Consider the following 13,516-nt stretch of genomic DNA (forward strand, 5'->3'; position numbering starts at 1 on the left):
ATATATGATGGAGAGTTTTTCAAAGACTAGAATTGAATTTTGTGCTACGAAAGGTTTCCTTGCTTCAGAAAGACTGGTGGAGAAGATGAGAAGTGGCATTACCTTGGCGGCCGATTTTGAGAAGCCTGAAGGTGGGTCATATATTTCTCCTTAAGGTAATTTGCTTTAGGATACTATTGATCCTGAAAAACACAGGCATGGTAGGTACATTCCTGCTCAGCTTTATGAGATCCTCCAAATTTGGGATGTGGGGATGGCTTTCAACCTTAAGTGAGTGGAAGCTTTGGCCAAGATGTGTGACAGCAGAAATGAGGGCTAAAACTGGATAATATTTTAGAGATGTGAGTCCTTTTGTATTTTCTTCTATGTACCCTCAAGTTCCAGCACTAAACATCAGTGGGTAGAAAATGTAATGAAACTCAGGAAAATAGTTTTAAAGTTGCAGGTGGTGAAAAGAGTAAAAACACTACTTTTTGTGTTCTACCACATATTAAATGTTCAGTTTTCTCAACTACAAAGCATTGGGCATATAAAATATAGCACTCAAATGTTCTGAATTGCCTTGAAAGGTAAATATTGAATTGCACATAGCCAAAGAACTTGTGGGAACATATCAGTGTTAATCTGCTCTGATCTAGAAAATAAAAAATAAAATCTAGAATTTAGGCCCTGGAACTGTTCTAGCCCCTTACTAGCTCTTTAACTTTGCATCTTTTTTTGTGTGTGTGGCAGCTGGCTGGTACAGGGATCCGAACCCTTGACCTTGGTGTTACCAGCACCATGCTCTCCCAAGTGAGCTAACAGGCCAGCCCTTAGCTATGTAAATTTGGGCACAATCATTTAACCTCTCTTGGCCTTGTTTTTCTCATCTGCATAATGAGGGAATCAGACTAGGTTTCCCTCTAGATGAATTATTGTTTACTTCTTTCCATTTGCCAAATCACTCAGTTTTATTTCCTTTACTATTTGCTGTGTGAAGACAAGGATAAACAGAGATGGAAGAAACTGCCAGACAATCTGAGGAAGCTCTATTTGCTTGACACTGCTGTCACTTCTCACCTTCTAATATTTCCTATTTAATGCACATGTAGCCTGACAGATCCTGGAGATTGAATTGGGAGGAAGCTCACCCTCGCACATGGGCTTCATGACAGCCACCACAGGGATAGTAAGGTGCCTTCCAAGAGCTTTGTAAATTGGTAATATGGCACAGACTTTTCAGTAAGGAGGCATTTGTGCAATTTAAATGTAGACTAGTTTAAGATTTTGCAGAAATTAACTGGCAAACCAGGAGTCAAAGACGTCATCTAAATATATAGACAGGACATTATGGATGGACGCAACTGAGAGGTGGGAGACATGAACACTTTTCTTAATATTTAAGGCTTTCTTACCTGTTTAACTTGTTCAGTACTCGCAATCTGATCAATTATAGTCATTATGTCTGCTTCACCTTGTACATATCCTTTCAGGATAGCATATGTAAAGGACAGCTGATGACTCAGTTTTTGATCTATTATTTGCAGCAACTTTGGTGTTATGAGCTGGAAAAAACAGGACTACCATATAATATAAAATGTACAAAATTTATTTGATTATACGTTGATTAGCTTAACCAAAAAAGATAATAGTAATAAATTAAGTGCCCTCAAAGGTAACTACAGTAACCTGTCAAGGTTCTTAGTTATTTTCTTCATGGTATCTTTATAACTTCATGACTGTAGTTCTTTCCCTGTAACTAATCATGTTGGGCACCTATGCAAAGTTTATAACTTTATTCTTTTCTTATTTCCCTTGTAGAGAATTGGATGCTATTCCCAACTGGTTTAAATTCTTGGAAAACAATGTGATTAATCTTCTGTGCTTAGGTCATAAAATAACTGTAATGTACTACCATTTTTTAATGCATATAAGCATATATTCAGATACAGATATGCTCACTCCCTCTTTCTCTATGTCTTACTTATGTGCCTTCTGACAGTGAGTTTCACTTCATCGAAATAATCATACAGAAAATGAATAACTATCCATCATACTTGTGATGGAAACATATATTAAACAATCAAAGGTCATTTTTGATAGCATGATTCTATAATACTATGAAGTTATATAACGTGGAATATGGCTTTTTTGTTCTTGATTTGCATGAATGTATGCTGTTTTCTTTGTCCCCCTTACAAATGGTTTGCATGGTTTGTTTTGCTGATTTCCATCTTTCATTCCCGAGGTATCTATAAAAATAAACATTACTTCAGGAATAACTTGTAATTACTTTACTAAGGAACTTTCATATGCTCTTTGTTCAAAGGAAGAGCTGTAATGAGTATTTCTATACTTGCATGTGCTAAACAAATTTCTAATATAATTTGGATATTTGTAATTAAAATATTATAAAACATAACTTGTCAATAGGAGCTAAAATTTAAAACATAAACATTGGCCCAACAGAAAGTGGTAGCCATAAAACTAGCAAACTGATTTTAGTTTTCATTTCATGAAAACAGGAAGAATTTGAAATTGCGTATTTACTTGTTCTTTACCTTCAAAATGCACAGTATACGAAGAAGTCGGACAACTTTCATAAAGACCACTGTTTCAATAAAATCAAAACTATGATAAATGGAGTTTGTCTGAATAAGTATTACATCTATGATGCCAATTAATGTAATTGCTAACTCAAATAGGTTCCATGTATTTGAAAAATAATCCTTCCTCATTGCTGCTATCTGTTGATTTTAAAAGAAGTTACATTATCAAGTTTGTTTTTGCTATAATACACTACATCATTTCCACAATAACTTAAATATCACCAGTTAGGTTTTTCTCTGATCTACCTTAAGACTCTGCATGTCTGAAATATCACCAGGAAACCAAAATCAAACAAACAGACAGAAAAAAAGTTAATCAACTTTATCCTGTAGTAAAAGAAGACTAATAGGACTACTGATCCAGAACTGGGTGTAAAACACAGATATAGATGAAAAGAAACAGATTTATATAATGATACTGGTAAAAAGTAGCTGCAGTGGAAAGGCAGACAAAAACACAGTGTGCCAGGGTCCTTTCATTTAAAACACACAGCCTTAAATACCACAATAATCCTGAGGGGTACAGTTTATTTTATAGTATTACATGATTGATATAAAAATGGTGACTCTGGGTAATCAAGAAAAAATTAGATTATGTTTGTTGTTTTGCACATGGGCAAGGTTTTCATTACAGTACTTCAAAATATAAAGATTTATTTATAAAAAAACATTATGTTTTATTTATGAAATTCACTTGTGATTTCATTCTGTGATGATGCAGGATGAAAGTCATTTTTAATTTCTCAAAAATTTAAGTGAAAGTAAGTATTTTGTCAGAATTACCTCGATGATTACACCAACACTTTTCTCTATATCAGTAAGTATAGTTGTTTGAAGAGCTAATATAAGGCTTCATCAACACATGCACATTAAAAAAATACATTTAACAAGCTATTTATGTATGTTTCACTCCGTAATCATATATTCCTACAGAATAGCTTATTAGGATGCTTTTAAACAGGTAAAGTAATATAACAATCTTTTCAATCAGATAGTTCCAAGTTGAGAAATTGCTTTTGCTTTTTTTTTTTTTTAAGCGCATTACTTATCTTTTTCTATTTTCATATCTAGAGAGCCAGTGAGGACAACTAGAGTATTTGTTGATTCAGACACATTCTTTTAGAATCCCTAAAAAGTGTGACTTTTTAGAAGCAACCCAAAAGGAAATAGGAAAATTTGAAGCATCTACAAATCACTTAGCATTAGACCTAAGACTAGATGTAAGATCTAGTTCCTTCTTAGACACATTTCCTTTCCCTTATGTTGGCTTCATTTTTAAAATTTGAATTCTGGTTAATAACTTAATCTGAATTCTGGAAACATGAATTTCATTGCCTTGAATCCACAATTTCTGACAGTTCCTTCCAGCACCAGCTGAATTCCAACTGAAGATAATTGAGGTATGTTTCTAGTTGGATATGAGATTTCTAGTAGAATATGAATATTTTGGAAGGAACTTATTTTATGTTAAAGTGAAATACATGTGAACATTTTAAATCTTATAAATATGTTCCCATATTTTATCTCACTTAACTATTATCTAATAATTGATCTGCTGAATTTATAATGTTGAAACAAGTTATTTTTAAATATTTCAGAATTATGACCAGCTATGGTGGTTTAATACCATAACATTTTTCTTCTTAAAAACAATTATTTAGGGCCTAGCCCGTGGCACACTCGGGAGAGTGCAGCGCTGGGAGCGCAGCAGCGCTTCCGCCGTGGGTTCGGATCCTATATAGGGATGACTGGTGCACTCACAGCGCTCACTGGCTGAGCGCGGTGCAGCTGGTCTCAAAAAGGACAAAAAATAATAATAATAATAGTAATTATTTAAATTTAGCCATGCTAAATTAAAATATGTACTCATACTAGTAAGTGATCATATTAATTTAAAATAAAAGGGCTGAAAGATTGAAGCATCTATTCCAAGGAAGAAAATATTCAAAGTACGTACTATTTTATGATAGTTCATTCAATCAGTTTTCTTTATTTCAAAAAAGTATTTATTGAATACCACGTATAGCTAAGAGAGTGGGAGGTTTCAGAGACGATTATGGATTCCAGCTTGGACAATTGGGTTTCCAGTGGAATTCTGAAGGGAGAAGGTTTAGAGGGGATACTCTTTTTTTTTTTTTTTTTAATATGCTGTTTCAGATGTTTGTAGAGTATTTTGTTGGAGAGATCCAGTCAGCAGTGTCTATATGATCTGAGGCTCTGGATAAAATTTGAGCTGGAAACATGAATTTGGGAGTCATTAGACTATGAATGGTAGTTGATGCCAGAGAAATGGATGAGATAGCATGGCCTATGAAACCTTTCATTATTTCATTCATGTCTATATCTCTTGCCATATCCTCCATACTAGTCTAACATCTCTACAATCCCCATCCTGCCCAAGCCATACCTGAGCTTTAGTCATTGGGAATATGATGTTCCTTGCATGTATCACAGAGTTGCCTCTAAGTTTTCCCTTGTTCTTATTGCCCGTCATGCTGTGTACTCATATACTCATTCTCTTCTTTGATTCCAATACATTACTAAAAATTAAACTCAAGCATCTCCTTCCCTCGAAAGCCTTCCTTCTCTGACCCTACTATTCTGTGCTAGGAACTCTGTATGTTGGTTCCCATAGTACCCTGTGTATTCTTCTATTACACTATTTAAGGCACTGATTTGTAATTTTGAATTACTTGTCTTCTCTTACCAGCCTAATCCTCCTACTCCCATCTTACTTTGATTCTGAGAAAGTGTAGGAGACAGACATATTTATGAGCCAGGGAAAGCATATGCTCCATTATAAATTAAGAAACTCCCGTATTTGTCTAGAAGCAGCCTTTCATGTGTTGAGTGATAAAGAGCCATTTCCCTCGAGCCCGCTCACATTCGGCCAGGCTGAGGAAATTTAATGTCTGAATCTGGGAAGCAAAGGACCAGGTCCTGGTCCTGTGTGGTCCTGGCCTAGTCACCATTTAGCCTCTGTAGATGTCCTATTTTCCTCTTATTGACACAGAGTGTTGGTTGGATTATTCTGCTGGGAACTTGAAAGAACTGGAATAAAGAGTAAGACTTTGTCCTTATACCAAGTATTCAGAAATGTAAAGAGTTATCTCGAGGTCCAGCTTCATTTTTCTGCATATGGATGTCCAATTTTCCCAGCACCATTTATTGAAGAGGCTGTCTTTTCCCCAATATATGTTCTTGCTGCCTTTGTCAAAGATCAAGTTGGCTGTAAGTATGTAGGTTGATTTCTGTGTTTTCTATTCTGTTCCATTGATCTGAGTGTCTGTTTTTATGCCAGTACCATGCTGTTTTGGTTATAATAGCTTTGTAATATAATTTGAAGTCAGGTAGTGTTATGCCTCTGGCTTTATTTCTTTATTTCTTTATTTATTTTTTGCTTAGGATTCCTTTGGCTATTCGGGGTCTTTTGTACCTCTCACTGTATACCAAAATCAACTCAAAATGGAATAAAGACTTAAATATAAGACCTGAAAGCATAAAATTACTAAAGGAAAATATAGGAGAAACACTCCAGGTAATAGGACTGGGCAAAGACTTTGTGAATAAGACCCCAAAAGCACAAGCAACAAAAGAAAAACTAAATAAATGGGATTATATCAAGCTTAAAGGCTTCTGCACAGCAAAGGAAACAATCAACAGAGCAGAAAGACAACATACTAAATGGGAGAAAATATTTGCAAGCTATACATCCTACAAGGGATTAATATCCAGAATATACAAAGAACTCAAAAAACTATTCAGTAAAAAACACAACAAATAATCCAATAAAAATATGGGCAAAGGAGATGAATAGACACTTTTCAAAGGAAGACATACAAATGGCCAACAGGTACATGAAAAAATGCTTAGCATCACTAGTCATCAGAGAAATGCAAATCAAAACCACATTGAGATATTATCTCACCCCAGTTACACTGGCCACTATTAAAAAGACTGAGGATAACAAATGCTGGCAAGGATGTGGGGAAAGCAGAAGGATGTGGAGAAAGCAGAAATCTTCTACACTGCTGGAAGGAGAGAATACACCTCTAGTTACTAGAGGTGGGAAAGGGGGGTAGGGAGTAATTGGGTAAGGGACACGAAAAGCAATTGTGAATTCTGTAATGATGGACATGCTAATAATATTGATTTGATCATCACATACTGTACACAAGTACTGATATGGTTTATCAGCTTAATTTTAGGGTACTCTTCATCCCTTACCCTCATGCTGTTACTAACCGTAATCCTGATTGCTTTATTTCCTCTTAATTCTATGAAAACTCCAATAGTCTTTCCAACTAGCTTGGAATTTATTACATACAATCTGATTAAATTTGAATCTACTTTTTCTGAGACTATGGCTTTGCAGTAGCATTTAAATTTTCCAGTAAAGATTTTTTTTTTTTTGGTGGCTGACTAGTAAGGGGATCCAAACCCTTAATCTTGGTGGTGTAACACCATGCTCTAACTAACTGTGCTAACCAGCCAGCCCAGTAAAGATTTGAGATTCATTTATTTTGTCCAAATATTGGATACTATTTCTCTGTTTAAAATTTCTGGGTAAAAGTATTTCATGTTACAACTTGTTCATTCATAGAACACAATACTATCATCAGTTTATGGGCATACATTTCTATTATTTAACAGTTACCTTTATACTGGATTTTAAAAATCAAACTGTGAAATATTTTTCACGTGCAAGAGAATATCTGTTAAGCTATCTATCCATCTGTTTATCTGTCTTGTATAAAAATAATAAAATGAACATCCACATACTCAACAGCCTGCTAAATCTAACATTGCCAATACCTCTTAAGCTCACTGTGTCTCTTTGACTCACACCACTTTATAATTTATTTTCACAAATGCGAAATTAGTGCTTATAGTATGCATTTTGTATTGAGTCACCCTAAAAATCATCTTTAAAAAATAAAGTCTATTTGTTTTGAAAAGTGAGGGAGAATTTTTATATACTCCTTAAAAAAACTGTCCATAGCTAGTGTTGAAAAATGAGGTTAGGATATCTCCCTTTTAGACTTATAACACATTCATACACACACAAATTTTAACTTACCTTAAATAGGGCCTCTAGAATATAAAGCATGAGAAAAACATAGTTAGAATGTATTAATTCCTGATCATAGATGTCATTTAATCGGGGTATCCAAGAGATTAGAATAGGAAAGATATTCATCAGTATCACAAGGTATCCAACATATTCAAATTCATCAGTAAATACTATTTTATGGAATACACGAAGAAAGCCATGTCTGTAAAAAAAAATTTTTTTTTATCTGATAACTGGATTGCATCAAATGATTTTCTTCATATACTCAGTTCTGTTCTCATTATCAATAGCTACAGAGCCCTGCTTAATTCTGGGGATCAGCCATCACTAGCTAACACTTTCTGGCATCCTGCTTCGGATATGGTTCTTTTAATTTCCTCCTCTGCTAAATGTCTTGGATCTAGTTTCTCTTTCTTTCTCTCCTTACTCACACAGAGCCCTGCTTAATTCTGGGGATCAGCCATCACTAGCTAACACTTTCTGGCATCCTGCTCCGGATATGGTTCTTTTAATTTCCTCCTCTGCTAAATGTCTTGGATCTAGTTTCTCTTTCTTTCTCTCCTTACTCACCTCTCATTCACTTTTTCTTTTACTTTTTATGTAAATACTTTTGGTATAACAGGGATATTTCAAATTGGAAATATTTAAAAAATAAAATGAGGAGAATCCCTTCCATCTTCCAGTAATTCCACTTCTCAGAGATGACTATTAACAGTTTGAATATTGTTACAATCTTTTTATGTTTATATAATCATTTTTATAAGCATAAAAGAAATTATATCATACATATTTTTCTTTATGCTGCTCCCCTTCCCCCTGCCCCACCCCCACCCTGGCCTTTAACAAAGTTTCATGAGCATCTTCCCTTGTCAAAGCATAAAACTGGAAACAAAGCCCAGGATGTGTGGTAGTGGAACAGTAGGTATCCAAATTTTATCAAACAATATAAATTAATGTACATGCTTTGAATAATAGTTTCCATAAAAAGTATGCTAGAGAGTAAAACTGTAGATGGGAGAATTTGCTTTTTATATTTTTAGTTCGATTTTAAATTATTTAAGTAGTTTGATAATGCATTATTATTGTTAAAACTCAAATGATATGATAAATTGGGTAAGTACTATATCGTTTTCCTATTCTTGGGGGTAGATCTGTACTATAGGCCAGAAGATTTTACAGTTTTGGGTCCTATTTGAGAAAAAGATGAAATTACGAGTACAGATATTATGAATACAGAAATGGTCATGTGATCACATGGCTAGGACCCTTCAAGACCTCAGGCAGTGCCATGTAGTGAGAAGCTGTGAGGTGTGAGTCTTGTTGACTTCATGGTGGCACTGCCTCTGCCCTTCTCAGTTCTGCTTTTCTTATCCCTTCCAGGAGAAAAGCCATATCTGGCACAGCACTACACCTGAGGTTACCTTTTGCCCATGATTGCCTATAATCTGTCTTTTTTTATGCCAGATAGGTGAATGGAAGAGAATATAATGGGGACTACTCACAATTTCTTTAAGTCTTTTGTGTTTGTGTTAATTTCTTAATTCTTCCCGGAATGCCAAGTAGCTTCTTATTTATTATTTTGGTTATAGGTTCCACTTGGCCATTCCTAGCATGATGGTTCTTATCCTATAGGTTAATGAATCAATGTCAGTGTTCAGCTAGATATTAAATATATTTATCCAAATTATACCCTCAGGAACTCAGAGAAATAACCACACAGTGGACCTGCTGTACCCTGATTGAGACAAACTGGCCAGAAACTCCATATATCATTTAGTCTAAAGGCCCCCATCTAACCAGAGGATCGTGATAGCATTTCAGGCCTCTAGATCAGTATCAGCTTCTTAAATGCCATATCCAAAAGTTATCAGAAAGTGTGGATATTCTATTTTCCCAAAAACACAGTAATTCTGGTAAAATGGCTAAAGACTCATTTGAAAAAAGATTGAGGGAACATTTATCCTCTATCCTGTGGTGGTGTAGCATGTCTTTTCTCCAGGGCTCTGGTTCTGAAAACCAACTTAGACATACAGAAAAGGGGTGAAGGATTGTGATTTTCCTTTGCAGTAGCTCATCTCATCCTTGTGTCACTAGCTTTCTCTTTAGCAAAGGAACCTCTAGTTAACTGTTCATCTGCACTGCTCTTTGACACACATTGTTTGTTAGCCATCCCCAGCTCAAGGCACACTGACAGCCACTCCGAGTTTGCTGACCGTAAAATAACACACACCCGCCTTGCCTCTGACGTTTAAGTGCTGTCATCTGTCTTCTGCCATTCCTGAATCCCATCCATCCTTATGATAACTACAGAAATCAATTCCTTGGCACCCTCTCTTATTGCAACCATGGTATGCAGAGGGCTTCTGCCAAGGAGTTTCTCAGAGAGCTTTACTGTTGCCTTGGTGAATACAAATGTCTCTCGGGCCTTCCTAGCGAACAAGGTCATGTGGTCTTTATTCTCATAATCTAGCCAGAAATTCCCATTTTTTATCATCTATGCTTCACTTACTGTAGATTATTGGTCTGCTCAAGCTTCAATCCTAGGAGTATAGTAGTACCGGCTCCACGTGTCCTTGACAGAGTGCTGAGCCCTGAGGCATCACGGGTAAGACCACCCATGCCAATACATAGTCCCCAATCTGGCCTTAAGTTGCAGCCTTCTGCTCCAATACCCTCAACATCATTCCCTCATATGTTCTACCAGTATTAGCTGGTAATAGTCAGGTCCTGTAATTCCTGCAGTAGATAATCTGCAGCTGCCCAAGGCAGGCACTATTATTTTCCCCTTTAGCTGTACTGAGATACGACTGGGTAATTTCCCTGGAAGCAATGAAAGATGATGAAGGCTAATCTTAAAAGAAGGACACGCTTCACCTTGTGATGTCTTTGGAGCATCTGTAAGTGGTAGGAGGATACTCTCCTCTAGTAGGGGGGAGGGGCTGCCTCTGCCAGGCAAGAGTGTTCATGAGAATCAGGGGGTTCAAGATTCTCAGGTTTGTCCACAGTATGTTACCATTTCAGGTCTTGGTGTCCCAATCTTTTTCTATCTGAGCCCTGACATTGAGACAGAAGCCCTGTCAATGCTATGCATTTATTTTCCTTTGCAAAGCTCTAGCTGCTTCCCCCCAAATTAGATATATTTTTATTTTTCAATTTTGAATAATTTAAGTTGAATTTTTAATTTCAATTATTATATATATATTGTTCTTTAGTATCTTTTGGTGGTTGGACTTGCCATGTTTGTAATTCCATCATTTACTAATTTCAACATTTTGGTAATGTTATAGTCTGTATTGATAATTCTAATAACTGAAGTCTTAGAAATATAAATCTGTTGTTATTTCTGCTGATTCTCTTTCATGATTATTTGTTTCACTGTGTGTTTGTTGATCTTTGATAGTGGCTTCATCCATTGGCTAGGGGACTCAATCTTGCATGAAATGCTATTTGGCACTTAGTGATAAATGCTAACATTTAAGTGCTTATCCAGTGCTAGTCCCTGGACTAAGTGCTTCTACACACATTGTTTATGTAATCTTTGTAATAATCCCATGAGGTAGGCAGAGAAGAACCCAATTAGCATATTTTAGTACCCACTATGTGTATGTTACTTTACCAGATGCTTTACATATATCAATTTGTCTCCAAAATATGATGTTGGTATTACTATGCCCATTTTTCAGATGAGGAAACTGAGGCCTGTGAAGCTTATTCAGCTAAAAAATTATGGAGCCTGTGATTCTAAACCATGTCATCTATATCAATTTGTCTCCAAAATATGATGTTGGTATTACTATGCCCATTTTTCAGATGAGGAAATTGAGGCCTGTGAAGCTTATTCAGCTAAAAAATTATGGAGCCTGTGATTCTAAACCATGTCATCCGACTCCTGAATCTGTTTTCCTATATACTTTGAAATGATGCTATTTAAAAGATAATCTAAAGGATATGTGGACTGTCAATATTAGTTTTTTCAATCTCCCTTTCTTTAAGTTACATCAAGATTAAATAATTACTCAGAAAAATTTCTGATAAATCAGTTAGTGAAGGCTTTTAAAGAATTATAATAAAAGTATCCTTTTGATATTTGAGTGTGGTGGATTAAAGATGGCCACAAATTCTTCCATACTCCCATTGAGAAGAGGAATCTATATATTCCTTCTCCTTGAATCTAAGAAAAGAAATAAAATGCATCCCAATTGCAAAGAAAGATGATCCTACTTACAAAAAATCCTAGAAAACCCATCAAAACCCAACTAAAACTAATAAATAAAATCGGCAAAGTTTCAGGATACAAGATGCTATGTTGTTATTTCAAAACACTAGGAATGAGCAATCCAAAAATAAAATTAAGAAAACAATTCTATTTAAAATATCATCAAAAAGAGCAAGTATTTAGGATTAACTTTAATGAAAGACTTGCATGCTGAAAACTTGCATACAAAACGTTACTGAAAGAAATTAAAGATCTAATAAATGGAAAGACATTTCACATTGATTGATCCAGAANAATCTTCTACACTGCTGGAAGGAGAGAATACACCTCTAGTTACTAGAGGTGGGAAAGGGGGATAGGGAGTAATTGGGTAAGGGACACGAAAAGCAATTGTGAATTCTGTAATGATGGACATGCTAATAATATTGATTTGATCATCACATACTGCACACAAGTACTGATAGTCAATTCTGTACCCCATAAATATGTATAAATAAAAACAATAAAAATAAAGTCCTTGTGTAATAGAGAAAGAAAAAAGAAAAAGAGTCCCCTAAAATCAATTAACATGCACTTTAATGGAAAGAGCACTGAGCTGGGATTCAGTGGACCTTGGCTCTGGTTTTGATTTTCTTTGACAAGTTGTAAGCTGTTGACCAAGCTACTGAATTTTCCTCAACCTCAGTTTTCTCCACCATGAAATGGAAGGTTTGGCCTAAATGACAGATGAAGATCACTCTAGATCTAACAGTAGATCCCATTACTCTTTGAACTTTGCCAAGGTTGAGTTGCTACCATAGCCATAGTGGGCTTCATACAATCAGGCCCACTTAAGACACCAGAACTGCTGCAGAGATATCACTACAATGTATAGCTGAGAGGATACTCACAACTGCGGAATCCTGTTCTTGTCTTTACCTCCTACTCAAGATTCATCCTCATTATCCATTTGCCACTTTTCATTCACTTATTTCTTTTACCCTCTTTTCTATTTAGTTCAGTTCTGTCCTTTTTTATCTTGCCTTTTAAATTCTCTATTATGTTAATAACAATAATAACAAGGTACCAGTCATTTCGATCATAACATTTCAAATCCTTAAATTAACCCTGTAAGGTAGATACTAAGCCTGTGTCTTACAGATCAGGAACCTGAGTCTCTGCTAAGTGTGTAACTTGTCTAAAAACAAACAGCTAATGGACAGTAGAGGTGAGATACAATCCCTCAAAGTTTGTGTTCTTTCTAATGTACAATGCTTCCTTAAACTTCTCTTCATCGTATTTTCAAATTTCTCCCCAAACAGTCCTCTCTCTAGTAGAGAAACAGTCTCTTGAAATTTTCTCAGGCGAAGGCAGATCATTCTTCTGCATCTGAGACCCAGGCAGTGGCATTACCTGAGCATCCAATTGTTCTTCAATAACCTTGCATTTAACAAACCCCTCCTCTTCGAAGCTACCCTATCCTTTTACACTGGGCTTTTCCTCACCTGTGGCCATATTCTTGTGACCTCCAGGTAATTATTATTATTATCATTATGCTTCCAAACATATGAAAGTTTTCTTTTTTATTTATTATTAGCTTAGCATATTCATTCTTACAAATTGTGATATTTCTTTATGCCCTTTACCCGACCTATCACT

The 13,516-nt window shown here is 35.6% G+C and overlaps 1 protein-coding gene across 1 annotated transcript in view; it reads right to left on the minus strand.

Annotated features, from left to right (window-relative positions):
- Nucleotides 1-13,516, minus strand: part of SLC9C1 (solute carrier family 9, subfamily C (Na+-transporting carboxylic acid decarboxylase), member 1) — a 99,061-nt gene that overhangs the window by 30,263 nt on the left and 55,282 nt on the right. The window contains exons 14-16 of the mRNA XM_008573783.1: nucleotides 7,669-7,864; nucleotides 2,541-2,726; nucleotides 1,395-1,544 (exon numbers count right to left, since the gene is read on the minus strand). Coding sequence (XP_008572005.1) covers nucleotides 1,395-1,544; nucleotides 2,541-2,726; nucleotides 7,669-7,864 — 532 coding nt within the window. The remainder of the gene's footprint in view (nucleotides 1-1,394; nucleotides 1,545-2,540; nucleotides 2,727-7,668; nucleotides 7,865-13,516) is intronic.

The sequence above is a fragment of the Galeopterus variegatus genome, unplaced genomic scaffold (genome assembly GCF_000696425.1).
Source record: "Galeopterus variegatus unplaced genomic scaffold, G_variegatus-3.0.2 Scaffold963, whole genome shotgun sequence".
Taxonomy (NCBI): domain Eukaryota; kingdom Metazoa; phylum Chordata; class Mammalia; order Dermoptera; family Cynocephalidae; genus Galeopterus; species Galeopterus variegatus.